The sequence below is a fragment of the Abramis brama genome, assembly GCF_963993115.1.
Source record: "Abramis brama genome assembly, chromosome: 17".
Taxonomy (NCBI): domain Eukaryota; kingdom Metazoa; phylum Chordata; class Actinopteri; order Cypriniformes; family Leuciscidae; genus Abramis; species Abramis brama.
Window position 1 is genome coordinate 19,759,839 of NC_139979.1, and position 19,209 is coordinate 19,779,047.

Here is a 19,209-nt window from a genome sequence, read left to right on the forward strand (position 1 = left end):
TTCATTTAACCGCTTTTGAATTTGAACCGGTATCGTTCAATTCTATGACAGCTGTGTTGCGTTCAGTCCAAGATGGCGGAGCTGCAGCTCTGCGCATGGGTGAGTTTGTTGCAATGGAACGTTCTATTGAGTTTCGCCTCTTGGTACTTCTATACTCTTTGCTTGAACTGAGGCGCTCAGCGATCTGTCACGTCACATTTACAAGCGCCAAACGTATTTTTGTCTGAATTTCGTAATAAAATTGACGGAATCTAAGAGCTGAGAATTAGTTTAATATTACGAGTACCTCTTTGCTCCGCAATTTTTCTGTGCGTGAGAAAATTGATGTGTGGCGTGAGAGCGTGTGAAAAGTGTCAATTGCGTGTGTCTCACGCTCAATGCGTGAGAGTTGGCAGCCCTGCGTTAATAACGTTTAAGAAACCAAACAGTTTGTAAATCCGTCAAGATTTCTGCGAGATAAGAGGATTTGTGTGCGTGCTGATCACTCACCTTAATTCACAGCTTCCCTGTGGTAAGATGGCCGCCGGTGATGCCGGAAGTGACTCCGCCGTAAGATATCTAGCCTTTATTATATGATATCTATGCCCCCTTCTATGAAGGTCGACATATCGTGACGTCATGTTTCTACCGTAGCCGACAGCGAACAAACAGCGCTAGAGAACGCGTTTCATCACTAACTTGAATGAGAAGCAGCAGAAAAAGATGCAGCAGAATACTCAGGTTGTCCCTGACTCTGCAAACGTGTAGAAAAACATGCTGTCTGAACGACGCCGCGGACATCGTAACGTTAGCTATTTCCCCTTACCTAGCTGCTTTGATCCATAGCTCTTATCTTATTCTAACTAGCATGGAAACAGGCTATGGTAAAGTCACTGAATAAAAGACTAACACAATGATGAACAAGTAAAAATAATCGCAATAACGTGGTTTTACTGAATAATTAAGTAAATATAATTTAATATAAAATATAATATAAAGAAAAACCTCATTGCTTGACTTGCTACTCTCTGCTGACTCAGACGACATCTTCCGATCCTACGTCGGCCACCGTAGCTTCTCATTCGAGTCTGCAATTTGAAGGATTGGCCTTGAGTGACTGACTGTTTGCAATTCGCAAATATCACCACTAGATGCCACCACTAAAAATCACACACTGCACCTTTAAATAACATTTGAATAAAGGGTGAAGATGTCAATTTTCCAAGGCTGGATCATTTTGGCCACTACTGTACATGGTTAAACAAGATGAGACTGCAGACATTAGTGGATCAAATCAGAGCAAGCATGGAATTTAAGTCACATTGAAATCAAAATTGACAAATCTTGTTCTTTTTTTATGGAATATTGCAGCATTTATATAAATGATTTATCTGTGCACATCATATTTATTTTAAATTAATATGCCCTCGTAACCTTTAATCACAATGGTGAAGAAAAGACTATCACAACTTTGTTGTTTATTGGTTTATTTAATCACATTACACATTAATACTACATGGTAAAAAATGTAAAATTTGCCAGATTTTCATCTGTAGACCCTAGGCAGGTTGATGTTTTTTTATAAAAAAGAAATGAAAACAAACAAGCAAACATTTCATCAAACAAATACAAACCTACCAGAATCTCTACAAATGCTCACAATTTTGATTTGACAGCAACCGCATTTTCAACTTTTAGAGAAGCCACAATGACATGTTTTAATACTTTTAGTTCTGTTGGAAGTCTATTCTAGTCATGGGGTCCTCTGAAAAAATATTTATAACAGGCCAAAGGTACTTCTTCTCAATGGTATATTACAATCAATTTTCTCTATCAGCTTTAAATGAAGACATTTTGGAGTGAGAATGATCATACAATTTTGTTTCATGGTTTTTTTTTTTTTTTACATTATCAATATTTTTCAGTTGCTTTTTTCATTAAATAAAGATACACAAGCAAAAAAGAGGGGGGAAAGTTCATTTGCAAACGCAAAAGAGCATTCAGAGGATAAAATAAGTAAACAGAAGTCAATGAAAAATATTAGCACAATATAAGGAGGCACTTTGGGCCATTTTAATATAAAATGTACAGGTATAGGTTCCTTATTGTAACGATATGTTCTAGGCACATTATCTTCCAGACAAGCTTTATAATATGTCATGTTATTTACACCTTTAGAGATACTGCATATTGTGTTGCATTTAATATTGGTTCCTATCAAGCATGCTCAATTATATATAGTATGAGTGTATTTCACACAATAACAAAGAAATACCAGCATCCTCTGCACAATGAAGACAGCCAGTTCTGTTATGAGAGGCTTTGTTCAGGCAACTGTACATTAACATGATTATTTAGTAAATCAGTAATAAAACTGAAAAGCAGAGGATCCTCAGGTCTTGTAGAATCCCTTTGGCTGAGGACTGAGACAGAGAGAGACAACCAAACATGAGGATGAGGATGATGCATGTTCATATATACAGTAACGATAAATGCAGTGTGTAGACGTGATTTCAGTGCATTATCAGAATGTGTTATTTGCAAACAAATTATGCTATAGGCCTTTCTGAGCAATTTTATTCAATTATTTTAAACAAACGTATCTAAGAGTATCAGTTCCCCTCAAGTTCAAACAGGTGTGCTATTAGAGTAATCACAGGTGTAATTAATCATGTCATAATTCAACCAAAAATGGTCCATATCTAAATTTTGTTATATAATGCAATGCCATTCATATATTTTAAGTGTAGCTTAAGTGTCCAAATACGTTTTGTGGCTACAGTATGTGTTATTATAAGCATGTCTAGCATATCTAACAACCACCAAACTCACGTTTTGCAGCAGCAGAATTTGGTCTTTCGTCGTCTGTGCATCATTATCTGTAAAGAAGAATGAAAGAAATAAGGCATTTGATTTTCACCTTTCAAACACTTCACGAATGACAAACAAATTACCTGTCTGTGTCTGCGGATGCCTATGATGGCGATAACAAGGAGCAAGATGAAGAGCACAACTCCACTGCTGATGGCAACACAAAGCCAGATGTCCATTGGGGCTTTCTCTGTGAAACAATTGATTGACAGCAGAAGCGTTACACATTTAATTTCACATGCATCACTCTCTCACTCTTTCTTTCACTTCTCTTACCAATCTTTAATGATAGCACAGCATCTGTCAACTTCGTCTTATTTTTCCAGAGTTCACATTTCCATTGGCCACTGTGTTCCATTTTCACTTCAGGGATGGACAGAAAAGGTGAAGAGGGAAGAGTGGAGGAGCGAAATTTCCATTTCACCTCAAGGTCAGGGTCAAGTGGATGTCCTAATGTGCATGTCAGATTCACCATTTGGCCTTCATTAACTCGAGGACCTACAGACGAGGAAACTAAGAGAAGGAGAAATTGCAGAGTTCAAAATGAACAAGCCAAGAAAAGTTTGCATTGTAAATGGATTATGAAGTGTTTGAAAGGTAAACATTTGTGGTTTCGAACCAAATTTTTTTAATAATTAATGCACAGTTAACCTTTTATTCATCCAAAGTCATTTCAATGTCCAGTGTCAATTTTGTTGGGAATGAACTTTGATCAAAGACACTGACGTATTTTAAGATATGTCAGTGAAAAATTGCTTTCCATTAAAACAGCTCAAATATGCATTTTAGTCTGGGACGAGGCCTTTGTGAAACCGGGGGATAGTCTAATAAAAGCTGATTTATTTTATGTGAGATCACATAACCAGACTAATATTAGTAGCTGATACTAACCTGCTTAACTCCTAAAATGCACACTTTTACTTGTAGTAAAACTGAAAACAACGGTTTTTGCACCCACGCCACTAGGTGTCAGTATAAGTCCAAGATTTCTGTTATATCTTGACTTCTTTATTGTAATTTCCAGTGTAGAAAATACAAGTGGAAATTATTTAAATGTGAGTATGGCAAACATTTTCGTGAGTTTTCAGGACTTGGTCTTGGCCTGAAATAGTTGTCCGAAGGTGTTGCAAATATGGCCACAGAGTGAACAGAACTTTGTAAAGCTACACCATTATGGAAGTGCTGTCACAATATTGACTGAAAGTAGCTAAGTTAGTAGCGTGGTTAGTTACTAGACTAGACCCCAACACTTGTCTTTTCACCTACCCTGCAGAACCTCCACCTTGACTTTACTGCTGCGGGTCTTGCTTTTGAACTTCACGTTACAACTGTACTCCCCCCTGATCTTCTCTGATACAGGCAGTTTACGAATTGATAGATCCTGGTCTTTTATCTCTCTTCCTATGTCCATGCTGCCTGTGTCCGGTGTGACATCCCATCTGACCACGGGACCAACGCTGAGGCTGAGGAGAGTCTGCTGCTGGTTTTGGTTACTGAGAGGAGTGAAGCTCCAGCTACCACCCTGAAGGCCAGACTCATTTAAGGGAATGTTAGAAGACGGGGAGCAAGGAATGCTGACTGTAGGGTTCGATGAGAGCGAGGTATAAATGGGATCTGGTGGAGAAGGGGAGAGGTCTAGAAAAAAAGAGATGAAAAAGGGAACATTATCACTATTATTACTATTAGCAATTTGTACCAGCTTTAGACATAAAATAAATAAGTATTAATAACATAATACAAATAAAAAAACAACAGGTGTATAATTATGATATTGGAATGATATTAAGATATTATCTATTTACATTTACCATTACAAAAAAGGTAAGTTTTATAACTTTTATCAGTGCTCCATCATTATTCTGCTAAATTTGACATATTTCACCTTATTCGTCATTCTTATAGGTCTTGACTGTAATTATCTTTTATGTTTCTTGTGTATTATACATTTTCTTATTGCTTAGTAAGCAACTCTCAGAATGTGAAAACTCCAATAAATTGATAGATATACTGTGTGTTTAACTCATGGAGTCTCACCTATTACAGAAACAATTGTAGTTGCTTTAGCTTTTCTCTTCAGCTTCAGCTGATCATACTCCACGTTGCATGTCCAAACACCACTATGACACCTGGACACATCTGTGACTGAAATCTTCTCTCCCTCAAGTGGCTCGATTTGTTCACAATCTGAGTTTTTAGGTGGAATCCATGTTACTCTGGGCTGAGCTGAACTAGGATCCAGTTTACAATTCAGAGACAGAGAGTCACCAAACATCAGGGCCGGTACCTTGGGTATACTGACTAAAACAGAGAAAAAGAGGTGAAAGGTGGAATATGGCAACATTAGAGAATCTTGTTGTGTAATGTGTATAGTTATAGGCAAAAATATCTAAGTGTATATGAGAGTGGAGTTAATCCTGTTCATAATGCCAAATATGCAGTTTAGAATTTAGATTAAAATAATTCTAGTGGTTAAATTATGCGACTTAATCATTGCCTTTATGAGTGTAGTATGGAGATAGATGATAGATTCATTTTTCATGTAGAGACAGACTACTTCTGCAGTGTGTACATCCTGAATTGAGCTCAACAGTCGGTGAGCCATTCCACCGAATTTGTATGTATAAATATGCAAGAAAATACATTTTATTATTAAGCAAAGTGTTCTGAACATTATTATAACTGCAAATTTAAAATATATAATTTAAAACATTTATAAAAAATACTGAGAACACTAAAAAGTAGCTTTTGTTACATCTAAACCTTTATCATGAAATATAATCATTAAAATCTTTCAGAAATCTTTTTTTTTTTTTTGCATTGCTGTGTGACTAGAGTTGTAGAGTCCTCTGTTTTGTTGATTTATTAGTGTGAATATTAGTTGATATAATACGATTCACCTGATTTGTGACTCTTACAGTTGCAATTACTTTGTAGACATTTAGTATTAGTTTTACAATGTGAATACCATTCTTACAGGGAGCCAGTCGACCATGAAGTGACTTCAACTTTTTGTCTTCATCTTTCTAATATTTTGTAGTAGATGGAGAGAACCCATCCTATGCAGGTGCCAGAAACACCCACCCATGGCATGCTGCAAGGGAAGGAGCGAAACACACCCGCAAACCCTCTCTTTACCCTCCTTTTTGTCTTTTTTTTCTTCTCTCTCCCTTCTCCTCTCTCTCCTTCTTTCTCTTTCCACCTCATTCGCTGTGAAGTACTACTAGCACACATTCACACACGGTCATGTACACTCTCTTTCTCTCTCACACACATGCACACAAATATGGACACTCATTCCTATTACCCAGTGTTCATTCCTGTTACTAATGTTGTTGTTTTTTAAACAAATAAAGTTAAACCACTGTTTTTATCTGTTTTGTTTGGTCCATCATTTATACAATTGTTTAATAAATTAGATCATAAAAAAAGGTTGTTTTTTTTTATTAAAATACACCTTGCCTTAACATAAAGTGATTTTTTTTTTGTCACAATTATAAATTATTTGAACATATAACCTACCATTTCTTTAAAATAAACACTTTCTTGTGGGGAAAACAAAGGAATTAATTGACATGCTTTTTAAATGGCACATGAGTTTTGGTAACAGGACTGAGAAAACATGCATCCATCTTCTGCTTAGAAACCTTGAAATAAATGAAATAAATTTACCTGAGATTGACCAATACACATTTTGGATGGTTAAATATGTGTAGTACTAGATTCAGAGTTGAAGAAAATTTTAAAAGAAAGTTTAATTTTGAATAGTTACAACAAGCTAATGTCACCCATTCGGTGGAATGGCCCACGTGTCATTTCCTCATCTATTTGAAAAATGAACTATAGAAAAAAAAAAAAATTTAATTCTATTTTGGAAAATAGATGAGAGCACTTTACAGAATAGTTAACCAGAATTAATTATTATTATTTTTTCAATATTTAAACTTTTTTGACTTCTGTGAAACTCAGTGGGGTCCAGTACTGTTTTTGGACCCCACTGATTTTCATTGTGCAGAAAAAGGAATGACATAATGAAGCATTTTTTGAGAGAAATATTGCTTTAAGAGATTTTGAGACTAAAATTTGGATCTTTTTCTACTTTTTGTTTCTCACTCACACTTTCTCTGTCTTACCTTTGTACAGTCTGTAGGTCTTGGAGTATCTAGACGTTAATTCATGCTGTTCACAGCGCCAAATGTCAAAATCGGAATCTTGTACTGATGAGATTTGGAGAGAGAAATCCGACGACAGAGAGGCATGTGTCTTCATTTCTTTCCCTACAAAAGACAAACATACATGTGCAGTTATATCAAACACGGTAGCCTGATTATTATGGTGGCGTAAAACGGTATGCATCTCACCCTTTTGAGCTCCACTCTGAGGGTTCCTGCTGATAGTTGGATTTTCGTCAGACCCACGGAACCAGTTCACATAAACATTATTTGTATTTCCCCATCCATCTCTAGGTAGGATAGCGGTCCCTCCAATCTGTGCGTAAACTACCGTATGGCTTTCTGATGATAGAAGAACACATCGGTCAGAAGAAGAATGCTTATACAGGCTGCATTTCATGCTCTTCGCCACGTAACTGTCAAGATATTTGCAACTTACCTTGCGCTTTGAGAAATCCAACAAGCAGCGATATTAGTATCCAACTAAACATCATCCTTTCCTCAGAGCAGAGCCAGAGAGGATGAATGGTGATCTGTAAGACATAGCCATAGAGAAATGCATCACATAGCATAGAGGAAGGAAGGGGCTTGTGGTGGGCTCAGATTTGTTTGAGTGATTGAGGGAAACAGTAACAGAAAGTGCAGGATGGTGAGGGGGAGACAGAAGCTTTGTGGTGGGCTTTGGGTTACAGACATAAAGGAAGACAAGTACCAAACATGAAAGAACAACAGCTAGAAAGACGGCGAGACAAAGACGCAGAGAGGTGTGTCTGTGGTGGGCTGAGATTGTGCGGGGAGTAGATTCGCATCCCTCTCGTTTTCACCTCTTCACCTCCTCCTCCAAAACACCCCCTCTCTTCCTCCCTTGTTCCACGAAAGGCGGATCTCTCCACGCTTACACACAGAAAAAACACACCACATGGCGCTGCTGGTGCTGTCGCTGAGCTTGGAGTGCGGTGTGCATTATGTCTGTTATATCTGATCTTGGCTTTTTTCTCTTTTTGTGCATGAGATACACCGAAATCTCTCCTTTTACTCCTTCTGAAGAGATTGATGATTCAAACAAAAATGCAGACTGATTTTTTACAATGTGCACTCTGTAAATCCTTTAGTTTTTACTTTCATTTGCCATAATATTTATATTTATCATATTTAGATTTCTAAATTAGCAACGGTAAGGTCGTGGGTTTGATTTCTAAGGGTTGCATGAAAATGATCAAATTAATACATTAATTGCAATGCATATCGCTTTGGAATAATCGTCTGCCAAATAGATAAACGTAAATTATGACTATTTTAAGATAAACAAGCTCAAATATAAATGCACATTCAAGAAAATCTAATTATATAATGGGAAATTATATTTTTCCAACTTGATTTTTTCACAGTTTTGGTTGTAAAATTATGTTCTATTATTTTTATTTTTGCCTGTCCACCACTGAGAACAAAAAGTGGCTATTTATTTAGATTGATAGTATGCACTGAATTTATATATAAAATAAAACAAGATAAAGCTATTATGAAAAAAGTAGGACCTTCTTGAAAAAAAATGCTTTCTTTTAAGTAAATGTTTATTAAATATAACTTCTGCATGGTATAATTTGCACCAATATAGTTAAGAACCAAAAGTATACTGCAAAGAACAGTTTGACTTTTTGTTAATGGCAGTTACATTTTTATTAAAAGTACTAAAAATTAGCCATATGGAATATACATGTTCATGCGGAGTGGTAAAGGCTATTTATGAATGTATGATATGGCTTAAATTAGTTAATTTCAGTACGAAAAAGTGCAATTTTCAAATAAATAAATAAAAGATTTACAGGCACACTGTCTTATCAATGGCTAATGAAATCATTAATTAGCAGCATTCTGGGATTGGAAGTTGCTTTGGATAAAAACGTCTGCTATATGAATAAAAAACTGCTATGAATTTACACCATTAATTGAGACATGCAGTTATAACAGTTTCAACCATTTGTACTGTGATAGAATTTTTAATTAACCATAACTAACATTTCATTTTCTTGCAGGAATAACATTTATATGCTTTTGAAACCTAAATGTTCCCAAAGACTTTGGCCAAAGAAAGTGTGTGTATGTCTGAATCATGTCAGAATATTACAAGAGTTGGAAATGAAACTAGACGGATGTCTAAATATATAAACTCATGACTTTGAGTAACAAAGTGAAGTAATCAAGAAATCAGATTTTAATTTTAGTAAACCTAGTAACAGAAGGGTTAGCTGAATTATACATATGAAGAACCAGTCATACTGTAGAAAAATATGTCACTACTGCCATGCTCCTATTCTATAAAAAACAGTTGTACTCTTTTTGCTGGTGGGATTCTCTCTGAAATTGGTCTGAGGTTCTCCCGCCGTGATTCAAGCATATTCAAATGCATTGTCCGGAGGATGTTTAATTATTGCTGCGCAGCAGGTTATTGGACACTAGAGATCGTATTCCCAAGTTATAGTTTAAAAGGGACGGGACGTCGGCTGAGTCGGGCGACGTCCTAGAAGATCAATTTGAGGACAGATTTGTAAGCGTCGATCAGGAGACGACACAGGTAAACTTAAGTCAGCCACAGTACGTAACGTCCACATGTGTTTATTGCTCTCAATCTGAATTAAAATGTTCCTTCGTTTTGCTGCCATTTATTACAAAACTGTCTAATAGTGAACTTTGCAATCGTAATCTGATGAAGATTTTAAGTCTAGTGGAGTATGTGTAAGAAATGAGGGAAAAGTCTGTGAAGAATGTGAAACAGAACAGAGGAAGAAGAGAAGAAGCACACAAACGATAGATGTAGAGATAAAGACAGCCAGAGACTGCACCTGAACAGCTAACCCAGAAAGACAGATGATCTGGGCTGTGGTCAGGATGGAGGTTAAACAGTAAACAGACACACAGAGATGGAGGAGAGAAGGGAGGGGAACATTAGTAAGACCAAGAACTTGAAACAAAGCTTTCAGAAGTCAAAAGTCAATGACTTTATGAAATAAGCATGTTGTTTTTGTTGCTGTTGTTTTTAAGATTGAGATACAATTATTCTAATGAAATTCAAAGCTATTTGAATGCCATACTCGAGTGCTATAAATTCAGTTTAGTGCTAAGGACAGTGTAAATATAAACACTGATGTTCTAATATCATGTATGTGATTAACTGTTCATGTTATAATAGATACGAAGACAGTAATTTTCCCAGCATTGTATTCACCAAAAGAATATGTATCTGTTTTACATCCCTTGTACATATGACGTCTTGTTATATATTGTGAATTGGAAAGTTTTCTAGTTTCTGCATGAAACACGTTTTTAACCATGTAACATATATGCCGTCAAAGTAATCGAACCGAAAATATAAAGAGTGCAAAGCTTCATTCCTGTTAAATTTGCTTTCTGTAATTCAGCATATTCTACAGTATTATTACTTCACAGTAAATAATGCAGCTTCATTTAGAAATATAACTTACAAAAAGGTAGAAAAAGGAATTTATCCTCTATTCGGATCTAGAGAAGCATAAAAATAAAAATAGATCAAATAAAATCATCCATAATAAGAACTGATTAAAGCTGCCAAGTGTAAATAAAACAGTTTATAATTAAATGTACATCTTTGTGTAAATATACTCACCTTATGAGCAAAATACTTTATCGTTCCTCTTCAAAGTTGTGCAGCGGATGTGTTCACTTACAGGCCAAAATATTTCTATTTAACCTCTGTTGACGCCTCCCCTCAGTCTGATTGGCCTGAGAGGTAAAAGAATACGTCCGGTTATTTACATGAGGCTGTTGAAATCAAAAAAAAAAAAAATTTTACTTTTTTTTTTTTAAAGCTTTTTCCGAGTTATCACTTGAAAATGAGTTCCTCCCAAACATGATTGTTAGAACAATATAATAAATCATAGTAAATTTCTAATTCGTAGTGAATTTTTCAATCAGATTAATGTCGGAAAAGGTTTCAGTGACAACAATTAAATGACAAAATTTTTAAGTTTCCTAAGTTTTCCAATGATAACCAGAAAAATTTAGACATCGTCCTGTTACGCCCAAAAAAGTTCTGAATAGGTTTTTCTAGTCTGCAATAAATATAATATAGAGGACAACATGTTTTCTGTAACCGTATGTATTCTGAAAAGCTTATTTTATATTTAGGTTTTTCTGTTTTTGAGATTCATTTTTTGTTTGCCACATCAACTGACTCAGTCATGTCCATTTATACTTTTAAATGTCAGTATCCTATTAGTAACCAGTGTTATAGAGCTATTGATGTTATTAAAAACATTTTTTATTATAAATGAACATCTTTATCAGCATGCAACGCTCCGAGCCAGACAGAATAAACTCTAACGATTTCTATTCCTCTGTTGTCTTTCAGTTGTTCCTTTTTCCTTTACATGCATTACATAAAATTAAAATATCTATCATCTATTTACAGAGATCCGATGCCTAAGAATAATATTAACCCGCACTTGGAACTGGAGTGCGTACGCGGCTTGAGCAAATATGAGTGGAATGTAACAACATATAAAGACTGCACTACCCTAGTGAAAAATAAATGTACCAAGATGTATTTGAAATACATTTTTTGCTAAGTATACTACAAATACATTTACATATTTATGTACTTAATATAAACACTTTTGGTATTCTAATTTGATATACTTAAAGTTTGCTAATTTAGAACAACTAATTTAGGTACACTTTAAATATCTTGCATTTAAAAACTGATATGATAAAGAGATCATACTATCCTTACTAATAGTATTAAAACACATTTTAGGCTTAATATTAAGAAATACGCACTGTGAGGTAAAGAAGTACTCCAAATAAAGTTTAATTATAATATTTATATCAATAAGTGTATTGGTATTTTGGTATAGGTTTTTTTCACTAGGGTATGAACAGATAATTCAATTTAATTTGTATAAGAACTTTAAAAATTGTTACTTGTACAAATGTTCTCAGTGTGCTAAAACAGCATATAACACCACATATACATTATTTTAAATTGTTCAGCTGTACGTTCACAGATAAATTTGACTTTGAATAAAATGTAGATGCCTAGTTAAATCACAGGAAATATTTTCTTGATTTCAATGTTATTTCTTTTCTTTTTTTTTTGTATTTGAAAAGTAAAAAAGATTCATTTCATTTATACTTATGTAATATGCAATTATGAGGCAATATATGAAGTTTAAAATGCATTAAAGAAGCACTGTCATGGATAAACTATAGACTGTTTAACTGATAAACTGTTTATCAGTTTAGACTGATAAACCCAAACTGTTTCTTATATTATTAAAATAAATTAGCACAACCCAACTTCCTCTAAAAATGGACCGATCTCTTACAGGGTTAACTTGATTTTTTAATGACTAAAAGGTTTCTCTGTATCACTTCTGCTATAAGATGAACAAAAACAAAACAAAACAAAACCTCTAAACTTAAATACTGAAATGAAAGCTAATGGATACGATTGGGAAATGATAATTAGGAAAAGAGAACAATGCTTTTTTCAAGTCAAGTCAGCATCTTTCTGCACAATACGTCTCTTTAGATCTCGCTCTTCTCTTTAGATAGTTTGTAACTCACCAAATCAAATGGCTCATAAGCACAAATTCAATGACTTCTGATTCTTATACTTATTCTGATTACTGTGTTAGATTTGCATTAAAGATGATCTAGAAAGCCCAAGCAATTCACAAGTCTTCATACACATCAATTTAAACAAGCTGCACTTGTAGGTGAAGGTAATGAAGGTACTTCAGACATTTTTTGCAGCACATTGGGTTTGGCAAAGAACGCTTTTCTTAATAAGAACCAACGCTGAAAGGTTTTTGAGTTGGCTATATGCTTATTTTTTACTGATGAAGAAACATCTTCATCTTACATTATGATTACTCCGGGTAAGCCTTGTATTTTCTGGGTTCTTTAAAGCACAAGTGCATTGATTTTGTTAAGACCTACACTGAAAAAGTTCTTTGTGGAACTTCAAAGACTGTCCTACGACATCAGTGTGTAAAACTCTAACATGTTTAAGAGTGAATAAGGCATCCTGCTGTAAAAGAACAAATGCATTAAAGAAAAGCGAGAGAGAGCATCTTTCAGCGCTGTATGAACAGGAGTGGTTTGCTAAGGGGAACCACATGAAGGGTGAAACAAACATGTTGCCTGCCTCACATCTGTGTCTGAGGTTTCACCTCTCTGTCATTCTCGCTCTTCCTGCCGTGCTCAGTTCATCTTCTTCAAAAAATACCTTTAGCTCCATGTAGTTCTTTACTACTTAGAACTCTTAGATAACTCTATTCTCACTACCTCTCTCTCTCTCTCTCTCTATATCCACATTCTCCCTGAATCTCCTTTTTCTCTCGAAGCTGTAAGGAAAGACCCATTTTAGAGGGATCCCTCATTACTCACAAAGACTGAAAAGGTGTCGAGACACCAACATAATCATTACTGAAAGAAAGCAAGCAAGAAAAGTGGGCGATTTATTTCAATATGTCCCATACAGGTTTTCGTTACGTGTTTCCCCTTCAGCAAGTCATTTCTGTGTGTACTTGACTGAAGAGGACTGATATTGTCTTCGTCTCCCACACATCTTACCTTGTAACTAGTATGAAGGACTTTTCAGGGGGAAATAATCAACACTTTTCTTTTTTCTTTTTTCTTGCCATTTTATCTACAATCTTTGTCTGGTATGCTAAAATTAGCGATAATTGTAATACTGTTTTGTGAGAGATTCGCTAAGGCTGCGTGACTAACAGGGGATCCTCTACCAGATCTGAAATTTCAGAAACGTTTAGTGATTCACATTCATCTGCTTAGCCTGTGGGCTGTCGGAAATGTTGAAGAAGTCTGAGGAGTGCAGAGTGCTGAAGAAGGCTAAGATGGACGCCATTGCAGGCAACAGCTTCTGGGGTTTCTAGTCTAAGAGTTTCACATGGTGTTTTGGAAAAGTGAGTGGAAATGACATAGAAAGACATATTGCTTTCATTCTTGAGTTTTCAGTTGCAAACCTCCTCCATTTAATGAAGTCCTGTAGGTTTGAAATGCAAGTAAATGTCAGTGGAAAGAGATGTCGACAGAACGAGAGATTACTGACATTTGGTGTGAGGCTTACAAAAATGTGTATTTTTAGAGTAATTTACAGATGATTAGATCATATTTCAGACTGCAAATTTCGAAACCTCACAGTATAAACCATGATTTTGTTCCATTGTGTAATTGTTGCGTTCCACGTCATGCTGTGTTTTTCTGCTGATGGGCCTATCTGTAAATGGCCCTCTCTATTAATACATTTTCACAGAAATGCTTAAAAAGTCATACATATTTTCAGAAATTTGTCATCTATAGTGTAATTTCCGATATATACACTTGTTGTTGTTTTCATTTTCAAGTGGAGTTCCATTGAATGTACAATATAGCCTGCATTAATTTTTTTTTTTTTTTTTTTTGTGGCAGCCATACAATTCACATCTGGTTAAGATGATGCTTGTTTACTTTATTGAAGTGAATGAATCACCTGACATCCTCACTGTCTTCTGAGAGAAGTAAAAAATATTAAACATTCAAAAAAATGCTGCCTATTAAATGCCTCTTCCATAACAGTAGACCCAGACCATCCATAAAGACAGATTTGTTGTCTTCTTTCTCATGAATTACATATTCTGTTCCAGAATGAAACTACCTGTTAGGTTGGAAAACACTCTGACAAATTGTGTGGTATGTGTGTGGGACAACGCTGAAGTGAGAGGATGAGAAACAGAGAAAAATGTCTGTATGACACACTTTGTGAAAGAGGGAATCCTGCTCTCATTATGATAATCGCTCCCTCCTTCATAAAAGCGCCACTCTAACAACAAAATCAAACACAGATTCACTCTGTATTTTCAAACTTATTGAGATCACCGTTTCACACTCCTAGGTCAAGTGTTGCCGTTTTAAAAATGAAGGATCACGCCCATTGTGATGTAACACTGGGCCATCCAAAAAGGCTGTTTCCTTGACTATTAAAACACACTTATCCGATTCTTTTAATTCCACATTCAATGTAGAATCTATGAAACACATATGTATTCTGGAATCAGGATGCTGACTTAAAGGGATACTCACCCTCAAATTGTTGGTATGAGTTTGTTTCTTCTGCTGAACACAACAGAAGATATTTTGAAGAATATGGGTATCCAAACAGTTGATGGACCCCATTGACTTCCATAGTATGGAAATTAAAAAATACTATGTAAGTCAATAGGGCTCATCAACTGGTTGGTGTCCGACATTCTTCAGAATATCTTCTTTCGTGATCAGCAGAAGAAAGAAATTTATACAGGTTTGGAACAATTTGAGGGTGAGTAAATGATAACATAATTTTCATTTGTAGGTGAACTATCCCTTTAATTATTTACTGGCTTATTTTTCGTCCTTTACAGTCAGAAGAAGAATGCTGGATTGAATTCTCAGAAGATCAAGAGATGTTGTCCGGTGATCTTATTTAAATGTGCATAAAATATTTTAAACCAATCATAACTCTCATTATATTGATAATACCTAATGACTCTAAAAATCAAAGCTACTGAAATAATGAACATAAGGAAAAGGTCATAACCTAATGTTCTTTAGATTTTAATGAAATAAATGCTCTAAAAATGTTACATCATTGTGCCGTTAACGACTCGTTCCACATAATTTGTCTGACTGATCCCTTTGTTTCATGTTGATTCCTTAAATTTTGGGTCAAAGCATCTACTGACTGCACTTTATTTAATGCAGGATTGCCATTATTATTATTATTTAATCATATCAAATAATATGATTATGGCATATTTCTTGTACATTGTCCAAACTCTCTTTCATAAGCTGACAAAATGCATGCATGCGCAAAGTTGAACTGAGTGTATGCATGTATATAAATATCATATTATATACATTATTTAAAATGGCTAATGATAACGAAAGACAGCAGCCAAACAAATCCTTGTCTGAGAAACTGAACCTGTTTTTGCATTTTGCATTACCCATTGTAATGCATCTGGTATACGCAATGTGTGCGCAAACAGCTGATGGTTAAGCTCATTAAATAATTTTGATTCAGATTTTTGTCATTGTGTTAGTGTGTCTTGAAGAATTTGTCTGTTTCAATTGTTTCAATCACTGAACAAGTGCCGCTCCACAACTACAGGCCGCTGCATTAAACAGCAAACGGCTAAAATCCACTGCTATAATCTGTTGTTTTATACTGTAATCATTAATACTGCTTTTTTTTATAACCACTGACAACACAAGTTGAGGTAACACTTTTTAAGGTGATGTAGTTACATGTTACATGTACTTACTGTAGTAATAACAGTAAATTATGCATAATTACAAGCAACTAAATCAAACCCTATAGTAAGTACATGTAGTTAATTCATTAAAATGTAGTACTTATTTGTGTAATTACACTGTAACAATGTCACCTCAAAATAAAGTGTAACCAAAGGTGATTATTAAAAAAATGTCAATAGTTTATTTGACATTTTTTCACTGTGCACCGTGAGCTGCACCTGAGGTCAAAAGCGTTCTTGATGGGTTGAATTTTGGAAAGATGTTTTGATGATTTGCATGTAAACTGATATTTTTCTCAGACATCTGGCCATGACAGAATGAGACAAAGTCGGCAAAATCTAATCAGGCTCCTACAGTACAGCAGTCTCTATACGTGCCGCTAACACGAGAATAGTTTAATGTTGCATAAAGTCGGTGCATATCTGTAAAGTCAGTTATGCTGGAATTATATTTTCAGAATAAAATTAGCATGATATAAAAAGCATGTAAGATAACCATACCCAGACATTTGCGACTACATTGCTATACCCTGACAAACACTATCTCTCCATGACATCTTCGACATGCTTGCACGTTTTGCTACGTTTTATTCACCTGAGGGAACGCAATCAATATAAAAATCTTTATATTGATGTTGTCGCGATTGATAGCAGACCTACTTCTATGTTTTGTTTGTGATTTTCCTCAACAATCCACACAAAAAAAGAGATCTTTAACAAAATGCAGTGATGTCTGACAATGACGCACAGTTGTTTTTTATGATCGGGCATCTGTTTGTGTTTGTATCGTAAATTTGTTGTTTCCTCAGAACGTATTTGGCCACCAAAGCCAAACATTAGATAATAAAATATCATATTAAATGGCATTGTTATTGCACAATTTTCAAGCAAACTATTTAAGTGATAAATAAATAGATTTACTGTTCAAATTAAGAAGAGTGTTTGGATACTTTTGGATTGTCAGACGAGTCAATGTGATGAGCTCTTGCGGTTACTCTGGTTGGACACCTGTGTGAACTGGTGACTTCATACATCCACTAAAAAGCATCTTAATACCAGTTTTGAATTTGGCACACTCTCATCCAAAACAACTTACATTGCATTATATTGCATTTGATCAGGTTCCTACAGGCCCTGGAATTAAGCCTTGTTTGAGCTACAGGAATTGTAGAAAGTTAGTTGACGAACGCTCTAGCAGCATTTTGTTTGCAGATGCCGCTTACATTGATATTTTCTATCTAATGCAATGGCATTCGTTTTTAAGTGGGCATTGTATGCAATACGTTCTGATAAATTGCAATTAATGTGGATGGATTTCCATTAGTAAAATTGGGTGGAGGATGGTGTCTATTAAAATGAATAATTCATAGTGTAAAAGCTGTTCACAGTCTTCGTTTCAAACAGGGAAAGGCTAGCAGTTTAGAGCAACCCATACCTTGAAATTTTGAAGCAATATATAGGCTACATTATGTGATATAGGTATACTAGTGACTTAAACATGAACCCTTTTCCAATTTAAATGTAAAAATGTCTAATATTGTAAATTACGTTTATGAAAATTTGCTGTTTCTGTTCAATATTACCTAAATATACATATTTTTGTTTTTGTTTTATATTGATATCTCAGTGACTTCAAATGTTTTAAAGTAAATGTAGCAAATGCAAAAAAGTGCTATTCAATCGGACTGTGAACGTTTAACGTATTACGAAACTGTTGAAACTTCACCAAACCTTCATCTTATCACACAAGACTACAAAACACTAAACCTGAACAGTGCTTAAAGTCTTTGACTTCATCTTCACCCAGTTTATAGCCTAAGAGTTTGTCTGCCGACAACAAATAATTGTGAATTTTCAAGTAATGATCCGTATTTAGGCCTTGGCCTACATGACGGTTAGAATTAAACTGAAGTGACTTAATAATACGATGTCTAATCTGTTAATATTCTACACAGTAAAGGCTGACACATTTAAATAGCCTATTGTATGTCAACAACAATAAGAGTAATACAACATACATGCACATTGACACAAAATAACTTATTATGCAGTAAGACTTCCAAAAAATAAAACAACCCGAAATATTTAGTATATAGCTATGCCTGTATATCATAGGCTACGCCTAAAAATGTCTCTTGAATTGGTTATTCATGTTATCATTCAGCTATTAAACTTTTCGTCGTTGAGTTTTATGATTACAGACAGACAGCACACCAAAAACAACAGATCGGCATCCGAAACATCGCTGAACTTCACACTACAATACAATTTTAAAACAGTGTATAGGACCATATTATTTTAATGAACAAAACTAGCTGCTTGTAATTAACGAACAAGATCTCCACCACTGTCATTTTGTATGGAATATTTGATAGCTCATCGTTTGTGTCAGACATTTAGCTGAAGACAAAACACCTTTGGCTTAAAACACATATCAGGCATGCAGACTAATAACAAAAAGTAGCATTGTGTTTGTCATAATAGTAACAGAGCAATACTTACAGTTCTGATGAAATGAGTGTGTGTGTAGCCTATGTGTTCTGTTCTGTTCAGGATCTCAGAGCTACACTGACATTTTCTTCCAAACACACTCAGTCACACACATTTGGGACAGGAAACTGCAACGTGATTTGCGCAGCTCTACACTCATCTGTCTGTGGTATCGTAGCATATGCCTTTGTTTTTACTTTGACAGTTCAGTATTACTACCTTTATATCAGTGCCACACATCATTTATCACACCAAAGACCTTCCGTCTGCATCAGCGACCCTTTCCCAGAGCTCTTTTCTCTTGCATTCTAACATCTTTTGGGGCCGTTCACACAGAACGCGTTTTTCCATTCCACTGCGCTACTTTT

The 19,209-nt window shown here is 35.1% G+C and overlaps 1 protein-coding gene across 3 annotated transcripts; it reads right to left on the bottom strand.

Moving 5' to 3' along the window:
• Nucleotides 1-1,449: 1,449 nt before the first annotated feature.
• cd4-1 (CD4-1 molecule) lies at nucleotides 1,450-19,088 on the bottom strand. Of its 3 annotated transcripts, XM_084089195.1 has the most exons (12): nucleotides 18,854-18,991; nucleotides 10,660-10,775; nucleotides 10,499-10,535; nucleotides 7,459-7,552; nucleotides 7,209-7,361; nucleotides 6,981-7,124; nucleotides 4,885-5,148; nucleotides 4,117-4,485; nucleotides 3,127-3,363; nucleotides 2,934-3,040; nucleotides 2,812-2,858; nucleotides 1,450-2,402 (listed from the first exon to the last, which is right to left on the bottom strand). In XM_084089195.1, exons 4-12 carry the CDS (start codon nucleotides 7,511-7,513, stop codon nucleotides 2,372-2,374), a joined length of 1,407 nt encoding a protein of 468 aa, XP_083945321.1. In that variant the 5' UTR covers nucleotides 7,514-7,552; nucleotides 10,499-10,535; nucleotides 10,660-10,775; nucleotides 18,854-18,991; the 3' UTR covers nucleotides 1,450-2,371. The 3 variants fall into 3 exon arrangements, with proteins under 3 accessions (XP_083945321.1, XP_083945319.1, XP_083945320.1); XM_084089193.1 differs by lacking the exon at nucleotides 10,499-10,535 and having other exon boundaries at nucleotides 18,854-19,088; XM_084089194.1 differs by lacking the exon at nucleotides 10,499-10,535 and having other exon boundaries at nucleotides 10,660-10,814; nucleotides 18,854-18,916.
• Nucleotides 19,089-19,209: the final 121 nt, after the last annotated feature.

Coding starts and splice junctions, on each gene's coding strand:
- cd4-1 (XM_084089193.1), bottom strand. CDS start 7,513: ATGATGTTTAGTTGGATACTAATATCGCTGCTTGTTGGATTTCTCAAA. Junction 7,125..7,208: donor TCAGAGTGGAGCTCAAAAGG/GTGAGATGCATA, acceptor TGTCTTTTGTAG/GGAAAGAAATGAAGACACAT. Junction 3,041..3,126: donor TGTGCTATCATTAAAGATTG/GTAAGAGAAGTG, acceptor ATTGTTTCACAG/AGAAAGCCCCAATGGACATC.